This window comes from Schistocerca cancellata, chromosome 4 (genome assembly GCF_023864275.1).
Source record: "Schistocerca cancellata isolate TAMUIC-IGC-003103 chromosome 4, iqSchCanc2.1, whole genome shotgun sequence".
Taxonomy (NCBI): Eukaryota; Metazoa; Arthropoda; class Insecta; order Orthoptera; family Acrididae; genus Schistocerca; species Schistocerca cancellata.
The window spans coordinates 131,920,357-131,945,446 of NC_064629.1; the positions used below are offsets into that span (position 1 = coordinate 131,920,357).

Here is a 25,090-nt window from a genome sequence, read left to right on the forward strand (position 1 = left end):
TTACCGCACAAGATAAGTTCTCAATTAGACACACAGAGAAAAAAAAGTATTGATGAAATACTCCAGAGTGGTGACTCTGGATAGAAAGTTCGTCGTATTTGTTGATGTGAAAGAATATCACGTCGTTTTGAGATATGTCAACGAATCGAGGATAACAAGTTCCAGTGTTAGGAATAAAGGAATTACTGTTGTAACAAAGCCAGGGTTACACATTTTAACCGACTTCCCTGTGATTTTTAACCCATCAAATTGTCGAGCTGTCTATAATACGACTCTGTCTCGACGATGACTTCCCCATTTGAGTTTAATTCTGTACACATGAGCTATTTCTTAATAACGCAAATGAACATGCTATCACGTTTTCGTGGTGAAACGATACTCTCTTCTTCGCCTAATGAGACCGTGTTTACGACAATATCTTGTCGAAGCGGTCAATTACCTCATGATAATATTGTCCAGTGATGGCTAAGTGTCCAACTTAATTTTTATCTCGTTACGTGTTTTCTCATCCAACAGCAAAAAGCGAATCACTAAACGGTACTGTACTATTGCCAGATCGATGAAAGCCACTTCTCGTACCTTACTATAATGCCTGCCATAATACAAACAAACCTATGAATGAGTGTTATTTTCGCTTTTGTGTCACCTAACAGATGGCGGCATTTGGTGTTAACACCCACAAGCGTTAGCAACATTTTTCTCTGAGGGCGGGTACTTTGACATACTGTTGTTGTACATATACTGCCCAAGTCAGCTCGTGTGGCAGCCATCATGAGTTGAAGTTCAAAAAATGGTTCAAATGGCTCTGAGCACTATGGGACTTAACATCTGAGGTCATCAGTCCCCTAGAACTTAGAACTACTTAAACCTAACTAACCTAAGGACATGACAAACACCCATGCCCGAGGCAGGATTCGAACCTGCGACCGCAGCGGTCGCGCGGTTCCAGACTGTAGCGCCTAGAACCGCTCGGCCACTCTGGCCTACTTGAGTTGAAGTCTATAGGAAGTACAGTAGTACTATTCAGTTCTACCAAGAAATAAGCTTCACAGATAATGCTAGATCCTAATGCATTATTAACCTGACAAAGATAACAAAAATTAGTTTATTTTTTCAGTCATGATTGTTCCAGTTACAAAATTCAGGAGGATAGATGTTGCAGGTCTACCGTCTCCCATGATGTGGCGTTACTAAATGCACGCTGGTGAATCTCCTGCTGCCGTTTAACATAAATGCCACTGGACGCCTGGTATTGAGTTGGATAAACGTCTTATAGTTCTAAATTTAATTTCTGATGTCACGTTTGGCAGCGTGTGTTGATGACTGCTTCGTTTAATTGGTGTAGTCACTGGTCATGAGCACGAAATAGCCGTAGGCTAACCGTGCGAAGTACACGGCCCACGGTTAAGTCTTGCGTGCAGTGCTGCCGCCACATGCATGACTCACTGTGCGAAGTAATGTCAGATGTCCTCACAGCTTCTGAAACTGGAGTAAAGCAACCATCGTGCATCCGATGTAACAGCCGGTACCAAGTACGTTAAGCAGTTTCCACCAGCTGATGTAATTCTACGGGCGTACAAGTTTTTCATGGTGCACGCTTTTGCCACACTTACAGAATACCTTTTCTCCAGTTAGTGTGGAACTGTGGGTACTTACTCACACATGGTGTTTGGGTAAGAGCGCGCAAAAATGTAACAAGACATAGAGATTGCTCCACTGAACTATTTGAGGTAGGGAACCTGGGGTCGGAGAAGCCAGCTAAAACAGATGTGGAAGTAAACTTCGATGCCGCTTTGTCTAGCGTTACTGTTTTCCAGATTATTTACAACTAACATACGTACAAGTTTACACGTACTGTGTTGTTTATTTACACGTACATTCTTTATTTTCTGCAAGGAAACAAGGAGGACCAGCCTGATTACTAGAAAGTCACGATGCAGGTTTTGTTTACTGTTGTATTGTATTTACATTGTCCCATGACAGAACGTGCTATGGATCAGCGACAGACCCATTCATTAGTCAGTGCTATTCAGAAACGTACAGTACAATACGATGGAGCTGTACCGGTATAGTATTTCCTTGTCGCTGAATTGGAACGGCAAGTCCTATTCCATGGCCTGCGAGCTCACCTGACCGGAATCCCCTTGATTATGTCTTATGGTTGTATCTAAAATCACTTGTGTATGAGACCCCAGTTATTTCGGATATGGAATTAGTTGCCAAAATTGTAGCTGCCTGTGATGTGATTCGAAACACACAAGGGATATTTGTCAAGATGCGTCAGAATCTTGTTCGCCGATGTCATGCTTGCATTGAGGTTGATGGCCGTCCGTTTCACCACATTTTGTAAGATACAGTAAAAATGGTACGTTCATAGTGTCAACGATGGTATTTGCAGTTAATTGTAACGAATGTAAATAAAAAGTACACATAAAGTGATTTAATTCCTATTATCTCCTGAAACTGGCTTCTCCGACCACAGGTTCCCTGCCTCAAGTTGTTCAGTGGAGCATCCTTTATGTCTTGTTGGATTTTTGCACGCTCTTGCGGAAACACCCTGTATAGCTTAACACGTAACGCTTGACAGGGAAGTGAGCCAGATCCACATCGATCCCACGCGATGGATTAACGATCAGTCATTTGGTACACGCGAGTACGATGTTTAGACGTTTTCCAAATGCCGGGCTGATTATCCATTTCATTTTCGGAAACAGAACACACATACGTCAAACACAAAAACAGGCATTCACAAATCCGTATCCACTTCAAAATAAACGACAATAATCTACGTTGTACAAGAGCCCGTGACACGCAGACGTCAGGAAAAAAGATCAACTGTATATCTGTGCGTAATGTTTGGAAAGAGATTGCAGTCAGGTAAGAAAAAATTCAGTTTATTAGTGACGGCTGCTGTTGATTCGAATTAGTGGTTATCACTACGTCATGCGGTGGTATGTATCTTCCAGACTGAAGATAAACTGATGACATTTGGGTTTTAAGATTTGGGGGACGGCAGTAAATGTGCTTGCGCGGTGTGTGGAAGAAGAACGTGCGAACGCTGTTCGCGCAAGCCAGGAGATGTCGTGCCGCTAATCCGCTTTGGCAAAGGAACTTAGCCAATTTTTGGGCAAGCTGATATGATTTCCGAGCGAGAGAAGTTGGGCGCCGAGCGTTGCGGAAGTGGGATGGAGAGGCGGCAAAGCACGTTACAGCTATAAATTGCAGGCTCGAAGACGGTTTCTGTCGCGGCGCCGAGTTCTGCCTCGCTGGTAAACCAAACTGCACAGTAATTCTGATTTATGGCGTCTCCTTCCCTTTTTACACCTCCTGCTACGCGTCCAAACAGCTGCGAAGCGATGGAAGTATTCATATTGTGTTGTATTATTTTATTGAATACAAGGAACCCACTCAGTCACATTCGTGATACCAAATGTTAGCGGATTACTCCCTCCCCCTTCTTTTTTTCTTTTTAGGAAACGCATAAAGCGACAGCTTGCTTCACAGGGAGAGAACAGCGTCCTTCCTGATAGAGTAAGCACGACGGTGTAGCGTCCGTACAAAATTCAGCATAGGTGCGATTTTGAGTTTCTATTTATTGAATGTCTATTTATTGAGGCATCTTTTTAATTAAACTACTAGTTTCAACATTAAAAACCATTTTAGAGTCTACCCCTAACGGGCGCCATACCCATGAAAATGTCAGCGAATTCGCACGGTAGGTTACCATTTGTGATGGATTACGAAGTAAAGTGATCGTGATGGTTTTGCAATGGGTGCAGTTAAGGCGGGAAAACAGCTTTTCCCGACAAGGGCAGCACTCACCATCTGTCAAGATTTTTTCCCACTGTAAGTGCACGGATTGTCTATCAAGCCATCACGTACGGTAAAACATTGTGTGAATTCGCTTCGATTTTCATGGTAATGGCACCTAATTCTGGGTAAACATTCGAAAATGACGTAAGCCGTAACTAGGTGTATAATTGAGATGCCGTCGTAATAAATATACAGCCTAAGCAGGAAAATGTCCCCTTCATTTCACTAATTTATTGCTGTGATGGCCACTACGCGGAAGATCCCCAGTCACAAGCTCCCATGTACAGCGAAATTTCGTTCCCAGCTTCCGTGGAACGTTACGGAGTGCCGACAAGAAAATTATCCGGTCAAAGGAACAAATGCAAAGTCCTGATTAATGCTCCTGATGTGTAATAATGTGGCAGCTAGCATCTAAGAAGATTTTAACTGAAAATTCCCGGTAAAATGTGTTTTAAACACAGTTGCAAGGTGGCGCGGTTTGGAGTTCACATCCGAGGAAATCGAAACGTAACATTCGGGGAAAGAGGGTAGTCTAAGTGGACAACATGTCTCATTTACACTCTTTCTTGTGGAGATACATGTGGACTTTCGTTTGCTGCATCCTCTAGTGCCGGGAAAGGACCTGCTTGCTTACAACACGTGGCGTGTTTGAAGGAACAGTCGCGAAATTCGTCTGGAGGTACAGAAATCCTTTGAATGTTTTACAGGATACCTAGCCCAGCTTCTGAAATACAAATTCAGTGCCTAAAACAATGCTCCAGTTCCGTTGTTCTGCTAAAGTCATCGTTTCCATTCATCTAAGAATTCCCGCATCAGAGCTCATTCTCTCTACGCCAAACACTGATGTCTGAGTTTCCATTTGTCATTTCCGGTTTAGATTCGTTACGTTTTTTGGCATTAGCACGTCGCAGAGAAGAATAAGATTATAATAATAGACCTTTTAGTCTCATTTTTCTGCTTAGATGGACCTGGACTATTTAAGGAAATCAAGGCTACACCAGTTCTGGAAACTACGATGATTTCATTTGTTTTCTTCCTAGCTCGCAATGTTTGCAGTATAACAGTAAAAGAAAATGAGTATACTTGTTTCTATACTAACATGTCACATGATGAATATCTTACATCACTTAATACAAAACAGCTGCTGAATGCTTGTGATGTGTTCAGATACGCAGGATATGAAACAAAGTTGAATGATTAGTCCTCTCACCAGTTGTTGCATTTCACAGTAGTTCTTGACTTACAGAGCTGCATTATTGATAACTTCTACATTTTTTATTTTTTCATTGCCTTCAGTATTTTGAATGCTTACTGTATGTTTGAACGCAGTAACTTGATTGTGTTCTTTATTTTTTTATACGATTGTTCTGTTTTTAATACACGTCTAATTGCCGTGTGTGCGTGGGACATACGTGTGAACGTTCTCTTGTACTTTTCTAATTATTTTTAGAGGTAACAATATATGCATTTTATCACTGTATTTATCTCATTTTCTGTCTCAAAATATTTTTTTTAATTTTTCGCAGTTTTTGAATATTTTTGATGTTAATTGTTGCTTTTGTTTTACTTTGTGACGAGCGTTTCTGTTGTCTGCAGCTCTGTGCGATTCACTGTGTTCGCCAATCTTGTACCACCTTCGGACGTATCTGAAAGGTAACCAGTAACCAACGTAACGTCTGTGTTCTTTTTTCACATTACCTTGTTCTGAGATCACCTCCTTTGTGCTCCCACTGGCCACCGTGAGCTCCTGGCGTTGTTCTCAAGTAGGGGCTTCCACTGTAACTAATCCGCAAGCTGTGTGGCTCTGCGCTATAGCTAAGTGTGCTTCGTGACGACTCAATAGCTCTGCGGCAGACAAAAAGTTGTCGTGTAACAGCTATACCGTTCAGGTCCCGTCTTTTGAAGTTATATTTTAATTGCTAGATCTGCGGTTCTTCGTTTGATTCGCCCCAAGTTGGTAAGCTCACTGGAAATTCAGCGAGAAGTGTTAACATCTGAAAAGTGTAATCGCAAAAGTCAGAAAATTACTGTTTCGCCATTGTGCTCCTATGGGCTGTGCTATGGAATGGAGGAAAACCGATACATTGGTTGGTAGGCATATGGGTAACGGGATACGTCAGAGTTAGGCGTGTCGTCAATAGCGAAGCCATTAAGCACAGAATATTAGCCTATTAGAGAATAGGCGCAAAACTAGGGCGTGGCCTCGCTGAAGGAGTATTCGCAGCATTCTGCTGACGTGGCTTAGGGAAAGTACAGCAGACGCAAGTCAGCGCGCACAAACGGGAAATACAAGTCCAGTGCAATTACCACTACACTACAGTGTGTGATCACTGAATTATTGCCACCTATATAATACCGTGTAGCTCCAATAAGGTGAACATTCACCATTACACGGTTTTAATGAGAATCTTGTTTCTTGCTTTTGCAATGCGACCTTTTGTCAGTTGGATTGTGGGACGTACTGAGCGAACAGAAGTGTCACGAATGCTCAGTAGGACACGAAACTGATTAGTTTGTGAAACACTGAAAATTATGAAAGAAAGAGTTATTTTCTTTGAATGGACGCTAGAGATTCAAGTTGTACTTACGCAAACATGTTACACATCTTACCGGCGTCCCCTTTGCACACAAGCACAGTAGATCTAATCCTCATGCTGAAACACTTACGTCCAGACGGGGAATGAACGGACCCATACTGATCATGATAGCTGAACGTTTTCGTGTCTAAATTAGCAAAATCTGTATACGATGAGTATCGAATATGCTGATGAAACAGTATGGCATTTGGTAGAGACAGAGAGCGTTGTTGAAATAGTTTACCTGCGAGTGTGCATTACATGATGGAGATGGTATAATATTGAGCACTGATATGTTGGATCGTCAGATGTTACAAAGTGATGTGTCTGGCAGTGTGTACCAGTTGCCGAAGTGGACGCGATAGCCATGGCTTTGAAGGTTTCTGTCGCCTCCACGGCTGTCTCCGCAGTTCGTCTTTTCGTCGTGTTCAGAGCAGCCTCCATACTCCACAGAATGTAACTACTGCAGCTCTCTAACACTTTTTTGCAGTGTTGAGACACCGTACCCGCAGGATTTCATCGTCATGCCAGAACATTAATTACCAGATGCCTTTCTTGTTTTATCGCTGTGCATTATAAAGTTTTGCGATGAAAGAAGGACGGAAATATAGGAGTTTAATGAACACCGTATCGATGGACTCCAGAGAACCAGAAACATCTAGGACTTTCACTAGGATGAGGAAGGAAATGGGCCATTGCCTTCTCCAACGGATCAGCCAAACTTTGAAATGAATGTATTTCGAGACATATCAGTAAATCTAAATGTGGATTGCCGGACGAAGATTGTATTCCTCTCGAGTCCACTATTTCGCTATACCTCGCCATTAATGTCGCACGGCTACACGGTCGAGTTTATCGATTAGCGATGTGGTCGTAATGCAGTGATCACTCTTTGTAAACCATATTTATTTTTAAATAACCGTTAAATAATAAGTATACTCAATCGAAAAGAAGTTTCCTGCCAGTGCGTACGAGCACAAGAGTAGGATCCACTTCATGGTGTTTCAGCCGTGTCGTGCCAAAATTAAATTTTTACGTGACATCTGTCCGCATTCATTGCTTTAAGACAGACGGTAAAGTTGAAAGCGTTTGAAAAAATTCCTCAGATTTCTATTCAAATTCAAAGAGACGATAATTCGAGCATCACATGAAACTTGTTTTTGGAGGGGCGTGGTGTTGTTAATATGTGGGTCATTGTTTCCGTGTATCGTGAACTTCTACCAAACTCCTTGTATCAGTGATAGTGTATAGTTAACCTAGGAGTCTGAGGTGGCCAGGTTCATCACTACCACGTGCATTTTAACAGACACAGACCTTCTACCCGAGATTCATTTCAGCAGCACAATTTCCAGCACATAACGTTTTCACCACGTAGCGTAGTCGAACTACTTTCCTTGTTTTGAGGGGTTGGGTTTGTGATAATTAATATAATAAATTTGTAAATATTAATCGTCGAACTTCTCTGCGGATATCAGAAACGTAGCAAGGATACTATGCTGAAACAATGTCTAAGGAATAGCAATTTAGCAGGTAAAAAGGTGAATGAAAACAATAGTACTGCGTTAAAAACAATACAGGAAGCAAGAAATCTGCAGTCCTATAAGCTTCCTACGTTGATATCGCTGTAGCGGAAACTTCGAAACGAAATGACACTTGCTCTGGTTGCTGGCAGTAGTCTAACAAGTAAAAGATTAAAACTGTCTATCGTTTAATCTACCGTTAATTCTGATAGCATTTAATACTAACAGTTTACAATTACATTGCTGCACAGCACCCAGTGATTTCATTTCACTGTGTAGTCTGCCATTGCAACCACAGATTCTTGTGAAAAAAAATGCTCACTTTTTATAGCAGGCATACTGGGTACCGTAGACATGTTGTCATGGGCGGTGTTGCCCTCCCAGCTAGATCCGTTCGATACAATGATAATAGTGCATAACAAGGCCATCGGCAACATCTTGGGTAATATGCAGGCGTTACGCTGCTGGCTGTGATCCGGGTGAGGAAAAGACATAAAACGAAATATTTTGAACGCTTCCAACCTGTACCAACGAGAGCCAAGGACAATGCTTTCCACCTCATTATGCCTCCACTACCGCCAGTATCTTGCTCAGCAGCTAAGACTGTATTTCTGCAATGTACGGGCTCTTTATGTACCATCGTGTGGTAGTCTTAACCACACTGCAGCCTAAGTTCATATAATTTGAGTGTGGATTGTAGCTGTCGGAAGAGAGATTGCAAATCCACTTACGCCACCTCTGCGTTAATTGTTATGGAAGCACTGAAGTGGAGAAAAGGGAGGAAATTATTCGAATTCGCCTCTTTGCTAAGATAGAATCGTTGTCCGTTGTTTCCTGTGTGACACTCAGTCCCACAAACATTCTGCTTTCATTGTTATCGTGTTCTACCTAAGGCCACTCACGTTAGCTCGATTGTAGAATTGATGAATCTGCTTGCAGCCGAGTTAAAAATAGTTGCTGTCTTACCCTTGATGAGACTATATTTGAATTTTACGTCTGTATGATTACTTAACCGTCAAGATTGATTGTGGCAAGCTTGTATTTTGTTACCGAAATATAGAATTTCAGAAAACAGTAAAGTTTATCACTAACAAGTGTGGAGAGCATGTCTGTTATGAACTGACCTAGAAATATTGGGGAATTACCGCTAAATGAGTCACTGATGTTTACATCAAACTACTCCTTTATTCATATACACTGATAAGCCAAAACATTATGACCTCTCCCCACCGCAAGGTTGAACGTCACCTGGTGGGGTAGCGGGCGCATGACGCAGTAGAGAAAGTGTGTAAGCGGAGCAGACAAGGACAGGGGATCACCATGGCGAAGACAAGGGCGGCAAATGGGGAAATCCATTGCGATAACCATCTTTGACAAAGGGTGGATTATTATTACGCAGAGCCTTTGAACGACGAAGCAAGTCAAGTGTTCGCGTGCTACTGTCGTGAGCATCTACGAAAAGAGATAGGGCAGTGAAATTACCACTAGGCGCCAAATGGTTGGACGTCCGCGGCTCGTCACATAACGTGGGGTTCGGAGGCTTGTCTGCTCTGTGGAGTAGGATATATAGTGATGTACGGCATCTCTGCCGAAAGAGCGCACTGCTGGTGTTGCACGCACAAGTATTTGGGTGCGCACCGTTGATCGCACGTTGTTGAACATGGAGCGCCATAGCAGACCACGAGTTCACGAGTTAACCCAACGTCATTGTCAATTACGATTACAGTGGCCACAGGACCATCGAGATTCGACCATCGATCAATTGCTCTTCGGGTGAATCACATTTTTGCTACTCTAGTTCGCTGGTCGTCTCCGCAGTCGCCGTCATCGAGGTGAACGGCGGTTCGAGACGTTATCCTGCAGTTGCATAGGACATGTAGTAATCGAAGACACGCTGACAGCTACAAAACACCTTCATCCTTTCATGCTTAATGCCTTCCCCGACGGCGATGTTATCTTTCTACAGTATAATGTCTAAGTCTCGGAGCCAGAACCTTGCTACAGTGTTTTGAGAAGCATCATAGTGAACTCACGTTGATGTCCCAGCGACCAAATTCGCCTGATGTAAATCCTATGGAACCCATCTGGATCTCTGACGGGTGCCGTCACCGCGTCCACGAATCAGTGGCCCGTTAATTACGCTAATCACATGATCTTTGCGTAGACATCTAATGCCACATACCTCAACAAACCTATTAAAAAACTGTCCAATCCCTGATACGCAGAATCAATTATGTATTTCGTTCCAAAGACGGACAATAAAGCTATTAAGCAGGTGGTCATAAGGTTTTGGCTCACCAGTGTAATGGAATATCTACGATCTTGGGAAATTTTCAGATTACCCATCAGTATCAGTGGTCTCAGTTATTACGAGTGTTAATATTTGCATTGCTGCTTTCTAAGACGTTGGCGTAAACGGAGAGGTACAATTGCATTTCAAGCTTGCTGTTTCGTAGAACGAATTGGAGAGATGTAGCATGCAAAATATCAAGAAATTTCTCTCCACTTTTTAGGCAATGAGACGGAATACTATTCGTGACTAACAGGACTGAATGTGTGTATTAACTGAGTAAGCTCTGCTAAGTGCACCTCTTATTAACAGCATGCGGTGATTTACAGGGATCTGTCTTCTCTTCAAATTTCCTGTGCACCTGGTGTTAATGCAGTCCCTTTCGCTAACGCACTGCAGCTTTTCTGAGTATTTTTTCCCTTACAAGCACCGAGGAATCAGTGGCAAAATGGTCTTAAAACTCTCTGAGGCGTGTTGCTGACACTCGCTTAAACTGACATGTGCTGAATTTAGAATATGTGCAATTCCTCTGAGAATTGGGCTGCGTGTTGTAGCTTAACAGTTTACCTTACAGCAGATAATATTTATCCTGTTATTTAAGCTGTGTAGTAGCGTAGAGCTGTTATGCCAGACGAGTGAGGCAAATAAACGCAAAAACCCTTGTCGTAAAGGCTATTAGAAGACAGCACGCGCCAGGCATAGTAGGCTTGCTACAAAGTGTGTTGTGTTTTTTGTTGAACTGTGTGTATACAAGTCTGTTTGTGTCTTTGTACCTTTCCCTTCTTCCCTAGGTCATGGGTATTATGTATGCAAAGAGTAACTAACGAAACTGCACGTGATACATCTATCCAGTGGTGGAAGGTTTGTAGCTACATTCCTCACATCAGACTGTGTGTTTTGCATTTCGTGTGATTGCCCTTTCCCTGCCAGGATCGTAACTCCCCTGTGAGATAAGACATCTCCCTCAGTAGAAACGTAGTGCATATTTAAGTTACTGCTGGGATAACAAGCGACACAGTTTACATGGCCAAGAACCGCCTGCGCGTGTGAGATAGTGCTGTTCTTGCTCTCACACAGAGTGACAGTGTTTGCAGTCGTTTGTCTTCGTTCCAAAGTAGGATGTGTCCAAAACCATTTCTAGCAAGATGCGAAGCTTGCTTTGATAGGATATGGTCAAAGAAGATGGCACTCTTAAGTTTGCAGCCCTGTTAAATTCATCTAGGCGAATTAGCATTCCGCTGGAAACCATTAATGTGAAACATGAAATATCAAGTAACACGTTTTCATTTTACACAGCATTTAATCCCAGAAACAAAAGTCAAATCTGGCAAGCGTTATTCATTTTAAGTGTAACCGAATAAATGAGACTACTGTCCTTTCAAGCTTTCTCTGTTACTTTGCCCGTGGACAAATACCATGGTAGTTGTCGTCCGATCATACCGAAAAAGAACGATTTGTTTTGTCTAATACGGGTTTTATGAATTAATGGAGCAAACATACTGTTTAAATTAGATCCGTACGCTCACGACTGACAGTTTTCGTGCAACTTTGAAGTATAAGTGAATGCTCGTAAATCTATATTAAATGAAATCTCGCCTATAACTTTAGTAACTTCTGTCTTATTAGGACTGCTGCATTCAAAGTGGAATGTTCCGAAAAGTCCGCAGCTCGTGGTCGTGCGGTAGCGTTCTCGCTTCCCACGCTCGGGTTCGATTCCCGGCGGGGTCAGGGATTTTCTCTGCCTCGTGATGACTGGGTGTTGTGTGATGTCCTTAGGTTAGTTAGGTTTAAGTAGTTCTAAGTTCTAGGGGACTGATGAACATAGATGTTAAGTCCCATAGTGCTCAGAGCCATTTCAACCATTTGTTCCGAAAATACTGTTTCATCCGGAATGCTGATTCACTTAACAACTGTCGAGTTAGATTTTAAAGGGAATATGATGTGTATTTTTACACCCGCCAGGTTAGCCAAGAGCGCTAATGTGCTGCTTCCTGGACTCGGGTAGGCGCGCTGGCCCCGGATCGAATCCACCCGCCAGATTAACGACGAGGGCCGATGTGCCCGCCAGCCTGGATGTGGTTTTTAGGCGGTTTTCCACATCCCTCTAGGTGAATACCGGGATGGTCCCCCCGTCCCGCCTCAGTTCCACGACTCAAAGACATTTGACACACATCCGCACTTATCCATGATTTACACTAGATGCAGACAGATGGGGTACTCCAGCAGGAAGGGCATCCGGCCACCCCTTCAAATTAAAATGCCACATCCGATTTAACCACGCCAATCCCGCGCACAATACGGGACAAAGGCGCAAGCGATAGATAGAATGATGTGTATTTTTACGTACTTTTGTGTTAACTTGCAAAATTCTGTTAGTAAATTGATTCAGAATCTTTCATTACCTCGAAGTATTTCACACGTACGCTTTCCATGCGACGCTTTAGTCAAGTCCATGAGCCCGAGGTGGAAGGGGTAGAGGGTGGAGGGTGCCGGCGACTGAGTACGAGATGTAAGTTCTTCGTGATCAATTAAATTAAAGGGTCAAGAAACAAATCACGTAAACGCGTTAGAAAACTTGCGAATCTTTATCAGCATTCTAAGATACGGAGCAGCTACTGTCAGTTGGCCGGCCGGAGTGGCCGAGCGGTTCTAGGCGCTACAGTCTGGAACCGCGCGACCGCTACGGTCGCAGGTTCGAATCCTGCCTCGGGCATGGATGTGTGTGATGTCCTTAGGTTAGTTAGGTTTAAGTAGTTCTAAGTTCTAGGGGACTGACCGAATCGACGAATATTTATCTCTATCACTGAAGGAAAAAAATAGTTCAGGAATCATCACCGTTAGTGTTCAGTACACAATGAAAGCGTTTCTTGGCCATACTTTCTGCTGTCGTTTGATGAACAGCTCTTATTTTACTAGCATTTTTTGATATTAGCTCTAGGTTTGTAATTGTGACGTGCATAATATCGCAGATTTGACACGCACTTTCACAATCACTGTAGCTCGTGCTAGTGTTACGCGTAAAATGTTGCTATCGTATGCTATATAAAAAAAATAGTGTGGATGCGTAACAGGAAATGTTTGTCGACAGTGACGAAGCTGCGGGAGCACTGGGACGAGACGAATGCCAAGGTGATGCAGCGGAAGTCTCAGCTGGACGCGATGCTGTCGGACAGTCAGCGCTACGAGGGCAAGCGCCTCGAGGTGGAGGCGTGGCTGACGCGCATGGAGACGCGGCTCGAGCGCATGGCCGCCGTCGGCCACACGGCGGACGTGCTCGAGGCCCAGCTGCGCGAGCAGAAGGTACGTTCTTCTGCAACCTGCTCACACCTCTCCCTCACACTGGCCTCCATTATCCAGCTGACGGTTCCTTACTGGCTCACGATGTCTACTCTTTTAGTCAAGTTATGACATACATTTCTTTTATGCCCAGTTCCATTCAGTATCTCATAATCTGCAGCATTCTCGAATAGCACTCACATTTCGAAAGTGTCTATTATGTTTTTATGAGAACTGCTTGTTGATCACCTTTCACCCTTTGATTGTCTATGTGATCTCTGCCTACCTTTCTATAGAGTATTTTATCGTTTCATGTTGCGCTTGTCGGACAGAAAACTCACGTTTATTGTAATAGAATGGTAGAAGATAATTTAGCGAAGGTAGTGTCCTTCGGCAGCTACAACCATCCCCCCAACTTTTGGTCTACCAAATGCATTCCTTTATAAAAACAGCTCAGTTTCTCTTGAGCTGATCTACTCATGGAACCAGTTTTCAAGAGCGTTTAAAGATGTGGTGTACAGAAAGACCATGCTGCATGGACCGAAACAAATGCTACACTGAAGCGCCAAAGTAACTGATACAGGCATGAGTATTCAGATACAGAGATAGGTAAATAGGCGGAATACGACGCTGCGGTCGGCAGCGACTATATAAGACAACAAGTCTCTGGCGCAGTTGATATATCGGTTCTGCTGCTACAATGGCAGGTTATCAAGATTTAAGTGAGTTTCAACGTGGTGTTATAATCGGCGCATGAGCGGTGGGACGCAGCATCTCCGAGGCAGCGATGAAGTGGGGATTTTCCCGTACGACCATACCACTAGTGTACCGTGAATATCAGGAATCCAGTAAAACATCAAATACCCGACATCGCTGTGGCCGGAAAAAGATCCTGCCAGAACAGGACCAACGAAGACCGAAGACAATCGTTCAACGTGACAGAAGTGCAACCCTTCCGCAAATTACTGTAGATTTCAGTGCTGGGCTATCAACAACTGTCAGCGTGCGAACCATTCAACGGAACGTCATCGATATGGACTTTTGGAGCCGAAGGCGCTCTCGTGTACCCTTGATGACTACACGACACAAAGCTTTACGCCTCGCCTTGGCCCGTCAACACCGACATTGGATTGTTGATGACTGGAAACATGTTTCCTGGACAGACGAGTCTTGTTTCAAATTGTACCGAGTGGATGGACGTGTACGGGTATGGAGACAACCTCATGAATCCATGGACCCTGCATGTCAGCAGGGGACGGTTCAAGCTGGTGGAGGTTCTGTAATAGTGTGGGGCGTGTGCAATTGGAGTGATGTGGGACCCCTGATACGTCTAGGTACGACTCTGACAGGTGACACGTACACAAGCATCCTGTCTGATCACCTGCATTCATTCATGTCTGTTGTGCATTCCAACGGACTTGGGCAATTCCAGCAGGACAGTGCGACACCCCACACGTTCAGAATTGCTTCAGAGTGGCTTCAGGAACACTGTTCTGAGTTTAAACACTTCCGCTGGCCACCAAACGCTACAGACATGAACATTGTTGAGCATATCTTGGATGCCATGCAACGTCCTGTTCAGAAGAGATCTCAACACCCTTGTACTCTTACGATTTTATAGACAGCCATGCAAGATTCATGGAGTCACTTCCCTCCAACACTACTTCAGACATTAATCGAGTCCATGCCACGTCGTGTTGCGGCACTTCTGCGTGTTCTCCGGGGCCCTACACGATATTAGGCAAGTATATCAGTTTCTTTGGCTCTTTGTTGTAATAGGCGAATATGGCTGGGCGACGGTTGGGTGTGTAATACATCCTATCGAAGTCCCTTCAAGGATTCCTTCACTTGATATGCAGTGTGTGGTTGGGCGTTATCATGAATCAGAATGTCATGTCTCTGAGTATATTGTGGACGTCCTTTTAAGTACGCAATTCGAATTGATTAACGGCACTTCGTAGAATTCAGTCTTCACCGTTAGACTTGGTTGCAGCAGCTCATAGCACGCCACATCGACCAGACGCATTTTGGCAATCACCTTAACCTTGTTGTCTCTGACTTGTCGAAATCTATCTCTCTACGTTGTTTTCGATACAACATGCTCTCCATACACTTCCACTAGCAAACGATGACTTTCCGCAGCAGAATTCTTGAGACGAAAAGCAGTAGAGCACACTTCCCGTAAATGCTGTTTTGTAGTTAGAAAACGCGACATATTCAATGTACTATATAGGTATGTTCTTTTCACTTCACTCGAAAGTCATTAGCAGATCTGAAACTCTAAAGTTTCTGCTGTTAAACAGATCTCGCGTAGCTGTCCGCTATGCTGCACTCTTACAGCTTCTGTCTTCTCTTTTTCAACAGCGAGAAGTGATTCAAGCTCCAACAACTGACCGCACCTCACTGCCTCTTTCGTAATTCGTTCCGTCTTCTTTACTGCAAGAATGACTTGTAAATGTTCTGCCTGCTTGCCCAATTTAATATAATTTTATTTTACTGGTCACATATTGACGCCAAGTGCTTTATTTGATATTTCATTCATATGTGGTTGGTCAATAAGATTTTAATTTTCACACCATAGCCATTAAATACTCCGAGTATCTTCCTTCTTGTCTTAAAACTCCTTTCATTTTTTGCGTTGAGGACGGACTTGTATCTCGCAATCCTTTGTTTATCATGTTGGGATATGACTCAGCCTTGCTTTCTTGTACTGGCAGTGCTTGTGTGTCACGATCCGACAGCAGAATATTCATTTTTGTAACGCTTTGCCCTTAACCAAAGGCCGTTCTATGAGGGCGTTAACTGTGACTGATACTGTTGCTCCACACTGTGATGTATACCGTCTATTTCAAATTAGCGTTTAATTCAGTGGTAGTGATAGGTAAAATGACTTCTTAGTCAACACGACATGTGGCTTTGTGGTGAATGAGGCGGTCGAAGGCGCAGCTTGACCCGTGGCACACCTTCGGATAAAGAAGAAAATGAATCAGTAACATCCATTTCCTTGAAGAGCCAATCAAAAAGTTAATACTGAATTCCCCGCTCAAAAGTGAACTCTGCTTGTTGTTTCCAGTTCATAGTGTGAGGTTATGAAATGCCATAATTCGTCATCACATTATCAGTTAGTCGAATATTACAAGCAAATAAGCGGATATGTAAGTACTCTTCATTTCGTGATCCGCCAAGACAATAAGACGTTTTGTGGCTTCATCTACGAAGTGAAGAGATTAGTCAGATTTCAGTTGTGATAGTTAGTTACCGCGCTTCAGTCTTCTACAAAACGCTTTGGTTAAATGTGAGCACGGTTTCTTTGTTGATGTATAAATTTCTTAACGAGGAAGTTCAGTTTAATAAACGCAGTTAAAACGAATAATTTGAGTCGTAATTGCAGTTCTTGTCTAAGATAAACATGCAGAACTAAAAACAGACGTTGAACACCCTGTTCTACTATGTAGCGTCGTAGAGGTGGAACAGATATGAATTTATGACTTGGAGATTTTTCGGTTTCGTTTGTCACGTCACTTCGACGCTTGTGTCCAGTCCTAGCGAAGAAGTACGTGACGTCGCTATTGCCGCCGTCGGTGGGGTGCGGCATTTAACTTCGACGTTTTGAATATTTCTCGGGTATATAGTCAGCGCCAACGTCTGAAGATTGCTTGTTGCAGTATTACGTCTTCTGGACGATGTCACTCGGCTAAATACCCGAGGAATATTCAAAATTTTCCTACGTCGGGAAAACCTAAAATCACATACCTTCGATGTATCGTACATATGTGATTCAGGCCTCTAGGTGGACTTGGCCTTGTTTAATCTTTTGCAAAAAAAAAAAAAAAAACATTATTCCATGACTCCCTCATCCGCAGGATGAAAGTTCATAATCGTATCATATCTATGACATACCAAGAGATGATTTACTGAAATTGGACAGTCTGGTTTTCAGAAACGCTCAGAACTATTTTCCGCTTAAATTTAATTATACTTTTACGATTTCTTTACTGTCTTTCAAACTCTGTGGTTAAAGTGGGTGTTTTTCAATATTCATGAACAGTCGAACCTACCTGCTGATAATAAGAGTACCAGTAACAATGCTTTTAAGTAATACGCTTTATATGTTATAGTATTTTCCTCCTGAAAGGCAAAGGGTGTATCTGTAAATAGATTCCATGGAAAATAATTTTATAAATGCTTTGTCTATGAATTAAATAAAACATTTATATTGCTCATAGACTGTAGTTGCCCTAACATGTGGTTTGGCCAGTGTTCAGTAAGCATTCGAAATTCATGTATTATCCAATGAACAAAACTTTATAGGAAATTCAATTTCGTGACAAGTACCGAAAAATCTCTAATTTACAACCTAAATATGGCGAATTCATTTTGTCATCGAGCATCATGCTGTCAGTTTGTAATCCATGTGAGTCATTTGTTTCTAGATATTTCTAACAATAAACCCATATCTTCCTTTCCCTCAGAACATTTCTCACGATTTGGTCGCATACACGACAAAAAGTCGTGTAAGATCTTTTTTCGCACAATTTGTTCCCCTCGTCCTTTCCAGTCTCTCAATAGGCTACATCAATTTCGACTACAAAAAAAAAAAAAAAAAAAAAAAACCGTAATCATTCTTAGCGGCTGCAGTTTCCCGATAAATAAAGCATTCATAACGCGCGTACATCATTTTTGAAGTCGCTGCAAGAAAATATCCACGATAATTAGTTTCTGTCATAAAAATCAATATTATACATATCTACTCGGAGAAGCGTATCAGCTTCAGCCTTCTGAATAAAGCCTGCCAATTCGAAAAAGTCCCTCTTGTTTTCTTTTTAAATATTGTCACAGGACATTCATACTTACAGCGTATTATCGTGCTGACTTTTTTGACATGTGAGGAATGCGAAAGTCACTCTGTTCTCTTTTCTCAAGGTTGGAGATGAAATAAAACTAACATTCTGTAGTTTGCACGGCAGTGCTAATGCGTGGTCGTGTAGGCCACGACAGAGTACGGCGTTGCGGAGTACAACATGGCTCCAGAATAAGCAAGTGTCTGTTTTCTTTTCTGGGCTGGCATCAGAGAAAGGACGCGCTGTCTTTCTGTTATAGCTCTCTCTGTTGATACAACCCTCACCATACCACCACGTTCACGCTGTGTGTACGAAACCTTGCAGAAAAATCAAGGTCTCCATCTCGAAAAACTATTCTGATGTGACTGTCTGTCTTGACACGGAGCTACGAACGAGTCTTACGCAGACAACGTCGCAAAGGGGAATGCCGTATGTTTTTCTCTTCGGTTCGTTTCCGATATACTGCCGTATTTTATGACGCCACGCGTTCTAGTCAAAGAATGAGTGCCTATTGTTGGCAGTGTTAATATGACTCGGTGTCGAAATAGCAGTCTTGTATCTTGTAACTCATATCTGTGAAGGTTGTTAACATAATCATTATTCATCGAATTATATCGTGACTAACGCACAACTAGGCATCAGGTTATGGACGGCGGTAAGTTTTCGATTTCCAATAAAGATTTAATACCGAGTAATTTTTTCTGTCGTATTTCTGTACTGTGTCTTGTTTCTTCATGTGCGAGTTGTTGGTACTCCACTTGATCCTTAGAAATATGATATAATGTAAGCTTACGTATACAAATATCTCTCATAATAATAAAAATAATAATAATGGAAAATAAAATAAAATTAAGTTGAAGAGAACACATACACACATCAAAAAAAATTCGGCATCACCCAGGTTCCCAGAACTCCTGAAGATAGACGTTGACTGTGGCTATTGTATCACAGACACAGTCCCTTTCACTATTCAGAAGTATCACTAAACCCACCCAAAGATGTAAACAACCGTGCATAAGCAGCGCCTATGAGACGGAGAGGGTTCGACATCCGATCAGTGCCAGTCATTCCACCAGAAAGGAGGTACACGGCTCGTGTTATCTGTAGTTCAATCATGCCTAGACTGTCAGTACCGCGGTTCGATCGCGTCCTCATTGTTACTTTGTGCCAGGAAGGGCTCTCAACAAGGTAAGTGTCCAGGCGTCTCGGAGTGAACCAAAGCGATGTTGATCGGATAATGGAGGAGATACAGAGAGACAGGAACTGTCGATGATATGCCTCACTCAGGCCGCCCAAGGGCTACTACTGGAGTGGATGACCGCTACCTACGGATTATGGCTCGAAGGAACACTGACAGCAACGCCACCATGTTGAATAATGCTTTTCGTGCAGCCACAGGGCGTCGTGTTACGACTCGTCCATGGCGAGGTCCCTCTTTGCAACCACGACACCATGCAGTGCGGTACAGATGGGCCCAACAACATGCCGAATGGACCGCTCAGGATTGGCATCACATTTTCTTCACCGATGAGTGTCGCAAATGCTTTCAACCAGACTATCGTAGGAGACGTGTTTGGAGGCAACCCGTTCAGGCTGAACGCCTTAAACACATTGTCTAGAGAGTGCAGCAAGGTGGAGGTAACCTGCTGTTTTGGGGTGGCATTATGTGGGGCCGACGTGGTCATGGAAGGCGCAGTAATGGCGGTACGATACCTGAATGCCATCCTCCGACCGATAGTGCAACCATATCGACAGCATATTGGCTAGGCATTCGTCTTCATGGACGACAATTTGCGCCCCCATCGTGCGCATCTTGTGAATGACTTCCTTCAGGAAAACGACATCGCTCGACTAGAGTGGCCAGCATGTTCTCCAGACATGAACCCTATCGAACATGCCTGGGATAGATTGAAAAGTTCTGTTTATGGACGACGTGACCCACCAACCTTTCTGAGGGATCTACGCCGAAAAACTTTTTTTGATGTGTGTGTATATAAAACATGATGTCCCTATTTTTGATCGATACTGTCTTTGATGACGTTTTATGATTACCTTCATGGTACTGGTTTTGGCTGATGCCTATCCTTCGAGATACTGTGTAATAAAATTGCTGAAAACAGATAAATGGCTATTTACTTTTGATAATGGAAAGAAAACAGTATAAAAATGTGTCAACTAAACTTAAGCTTATCCGAGATCGTTTCCTGTTTAACAAGTATTGGAAGGTGTATGTACTTAGCAACCAGTCTTTCAACATACTAAATCTTTGCATTGAAAAAAATTCTCTCCCTGGTTAACAACAGAAATTAATTATGTGTAATTGTTAGCTATAACTAAAGCTTTTTTCTTTTCTTTACAGTCATACCACGCCGAACTTCATCAGTACAAACATCACATCGAAATATTCAATCAGCTGACTCAGAAACTAATTGCTGTTTACCAGCAAGATGACACGAGTCGTGTCAAGAAAATGACAGAGGCGGTCAACCAAAGATATGGAAATTTGAATTCAAGGTTAGTAAACTTCTTTTGTATAATTATGTGATATTTTCATAAGGTCGGAACATCCATTCCTTTTTAGGCTACTCTTTTCTTTCCATACTGAGAATGACCTTTCTGTTGTTCCTTTTTCTGTACAATGTCTTCCTGGGCACACAGTTTGACCCGAAATGATTTTATAACTTCATATACTTTCGACCTGGAGTAATTTGATAAGGGTCTCTCTCCAGAAAGTGCTATACGAAGATCTGGTAACCTGCTGATTCACTATGACTGTTCTTCGTGTCATCGGTTTCTCGCTGTATAGTTTGGCAACTCATTGTATGTTCTTCAATTGCAGCGACACGCGAAAAATTTAAAAACCGTTCTGTTTCAAATTTACAGCCACTGATCACTTGATGGTCTTTAATAGTTCTTATTTTCAAATCTGATAATTGTCCCCACGACACTTGACATCAGTTATTTATACGAGTGAACACAACCCCTCTCCAACTCAACATAACCGTGAGCCGAATGATTTCGTAAGTTACACCTTACAGCTTTTACATTAGCACCGCGCTCTCAGTACTACAATATTATGACGTTTTATAATATCAGATGTCTCTTACATCTTTAGGCTATCCAAAATCCAAATCGAAGAGAAAATTATTTTTATTAGGTGCTAAATGGTCGATTGTAAAGCTACCCCATTTAATAGTATTGTAAATTTCCTAACCCTGTCGCTCGCAACTAATTAACCATCGATCTTGCCTACGAATTCCACAGTTTTTTCGTGAAGTATGCCGGCTAAGGAACCTCTGCCTGCTGATGGCACGTGATAAAAACATACTTCCAGAATCCTGCTTCCGAGGTATGGGATCGGGGTATAGGTTTCTCTGATTGCTGAAATCCGTCGTCCTGCACCTGATTTCTGAATATTACCTGCTTCGTGTGTTTGTAGGGTAAACCGAACGGATATATTTCGAAATAACAGTTCGTATCCAGAAACGTAGAGTTTCCTCTGAAAAAAAAGAAAGTATTCCGCCCTCTTCTTTCAGCTGTGAAAAGCGGTTATATTTTATTATGACGTAATTGTTAAACTTATAAGCAGCTAATTTGTAACAGTGCTCAACGTTAACCACTGAAATTGGATTCAGGCTGTCATTCGAATGCTAGATATAGAATGAGAAAGGTGGCTAATGGTTGAGGCACTGGACTCGGATTTTGGAAAATCAGATTTGAAACCCAGTTTGACCACCCAGATTAGGCTTGCCGTTGTTTCCCTAAGACGACTGAGGTGAAAGTGATGAAGGTTCCCCTGAATAAGACACGACCGTTCACCTACCTTATCGTTAACCTTATCCATCCGAGCTGTTGCTCCGTATCTAATAACCTCCTCGTCGACGAGACGTTAAACCTTATTCTTCTGTACCTTTTCTTTAAGGGACATATAGTATAAGAGCGAAATAACCACGATGAGAAAATTCGAGAAATTAGAGCTGATACAGAGGCTTACTGACAGTCATTTTTTCCACGTGCCATTCGCGAGTGGAATAGGGGAGGAGTGATCGGATAGTGGTACCAGAAATACCCTGCATCACACACCGTCAGGTGGCTTGCGTTGAATTGATGTAGATGTAAAGACCTCAGATCTGCATACTGTATGTTTCTTTTCCCCTTTGCATTGTGTGACACTACCATTTGAATAATTAATGAATTTGTAGTCAATATAGACGCGGTGAAATACAATCTTTCTTTCCCTCAGCAGATATAGGAAAATGGAAACACACTAAGTTTTGATAAAATTGCTAGAAAGGATGAATCAGAAGGCAGGTGATGGCAGGGCGACCCATAGGGCAATGTGGAACTTGTAACATAATGAAAATTTATTTTAATTTCAGTTTACGTATCCAGAACTCTTAATACCAAGTCTATGGCGACAGGAATTCAGGAATTTTGGAATTCGCCTGTCGAAAATAAGGAATTTCTGTTCACTATTTAAGAGACCCATATTTAATACATATTTTGTACAAAGTACTCACCGAACCTCGTTTGCAGGGGATAGACTACGCAATAACTGACAAAAGGAATTTCTGGTTTACTAAAATATGTAGGAATCAACGTGCACAAAGTGTATCAATCATTTTTTTTCCCGATCGTAATTTTTTTCAGAAAATGAATTCATATGCTTGACACATGAACATGATCAGTAGTTCAGTACATGACTCATATTTGTAATATTTAAACAACTAAGAAAATCAATGGAGTCAGTAGATGGGAGGATATTACGCTCGTAAGTCCTCGAACTGATAACTGTTGTACAATAAATAATTCTTAAAAGCGACTACATACTGCAGTTTTCTCCAGAAATTTAATACCTATTTGATGAGCTTGCACGGTGCAGGTTTCGCAAATGAAACATCTTAAAAGTGGGTTTGGCTGTATTTTATGGAAATGCGTAATTATAAACGAAAATTAGCGTCCACTGAGCAAGATTTTTGTTGATGTGAAATTTAAAATTTTCCCGGTGAATTAAATGTTCGAAGAGATTACGGGATTGTAGCCGGTCGTCGAAAACTTAACTCCACGATATTTCAACTGGGCACCTGCCAGTCATCTTCAGGTGAGCCGTCGAAGATTGGCGAAGACTTCGATGGCAGATATATCATCTTAAGATGACTGGCAGGTGCCCAGTTGAAATATCGTGGCCGGCCGGGGTGGCCGAGCGGTTATAGGCGCTACAGTCTGGAACCACGCGACCGTTACGGTCGCAGGTTCAAATCCTGCCTCGGGCATGGATGTGTGTGATGTCCTTAGGTTGGTTAGGTTTAAGTAGTTCTATGTTCTAGGGGACTGATGACCGCAGATGTTAAGTCCCACAGTACTCAGAGCCATTTGAACCATTTTGAAATATCGTGGAGTGAAGTTTTTGACGACGGGCTACAATCCCGAAATCTCTTCGAACAAAATTTTCCTTATTGTTTCAATATATATTAAAGTACTGACAACAATAGTCCTTTTTAAGGGAAGAAAGTGACTAACCATCGCGAAGAAGTGGTGAAAAGAATAAATATTAAAAAATTATAAACTAAAAACAAGTTGAATTTTTCTCCTGTTTATAATGAAACCTCGAATCATCATTAACCAGAAGTGTTCTGGCGCTCGATATATGAGAATCACTACATTCTTTTGCGATTTATTTTATTTATTTTTAAGCGAATTATTTTTTCAATACGACCTATCGGGAGATAGCATTCCCACCTACCAATAGTTCGTCTTCTAGTTACTTCAGACATTAGAAGAAACTAATGTATTTCTCGGCCTGATATTGGCCATGAATCGTATTCAAAGGCTGTTTTATCGAAGATTAACTCGAGTGAACTCCATTCCGCAAGAATGTTTACTGTTATTTCAGACTTTTCCAGATATCACCTGTCTGTGTTTCCTTCCCAAAATAAGCATAAGTTGGGTAAATACGACTGGAAGAAACAAATGTATTGTGAAGGTTTAACTCCGGTGATACTTGATTTTATGTCAAGATGAATTGTCAGCAAACTTTTTCTCTGGTTGCAGCATCATCAACAGGGGCAAGTTGCTGCATTCGGCGATGAGCTCGCTGCACAACTTCGACCGTTCGCTGGACAAGTTTCTGGCCTGGCTGTCGGAAGCGGAATCCTCCATGGAGTGCGTGGAATCGGACGCCGACCGCCTGGGCAGTCGGCGCGACGCAGGGGCGATCCGGCAGCCGCTGCACCAGCTCAAGGTAGGTGCTCTGGAACTGTCAGTACTGCGTGTCTCTTTGTGTACAGAGTAAGGAAGACTGCAATCTGGAGCAGTTACGTAAAAACCCCATTTCTGTAGTTCCGTACACAGTACCTGTATTAAGAAATTATTGGTACAGCAGCTAGGTACTGATGCTGTGTACACACAAATGGAGAATTTGACTGAAGCATCAGTGCATTGAAGAGACGAGACGATTTAATGTACAGGGCTATTCGAAAAGAAGGAACTGATTTTAAACATTTATTGTTTCCAAACTACAGAAGAAAGAAACACAATTCTAACGTTCCAGAAAAGACGAAAGTCCAAATTTTAAAGCGTTCGGCGTGAGTACCATGTGTTACACGACAAATATGAAAACGGTGCCTCATTTCCTACCACACACGAGGCAGCTGGTCTCTCGTTATCGAATTCACAGCTTCAACAATGCGATGTCGCAAACTTCAACCCCACACATAAAAGTCACAAGATGTGAGGTATGGAGACGTGGGATGCCACTGTCGCTAAAGTTCATTT

At 42.4% G+C, this 25,090-nt stretch overlaps 1 protein-coding gene across 1 annotated transcript in view; it reads left to right on the plus strand.

The window, feature by feature from the left end:
* Positions 1-24,702, plus strand: part of LOC126183923 (dystrophin, isoforms A/C/F/G/H-like) — a gene marked incomplete at its 5' end in the record, with an annotated part of 927,096 nt that extends 902,394 nt beyond the window's left edge. The window contains 5 exons of the mRNA XM_049926269.1: positions 5,410-5,466; positions 13,288-13,499; positions 20,676-20,830; positions 24,368-24,557; positions 24,604-24,702. Coding sequence (XP_049782226.1) covers positions 5,410-5,466; positions 13,288-13,499; positions 20,676-20,830; positions 24,368-24,557; positions 24,604-24,702 — 713 coding nt within the window. The remainder of the gene's footprint in view (positions 1-5,409; positions 5,467-13,287; positions 13,500-20,675; positions 20,831-24,367; positions 24,558-24,603) is intronic.
* Between the last annotated feature and the right edge of the window lie 388 nt (positions 24,703-25,090).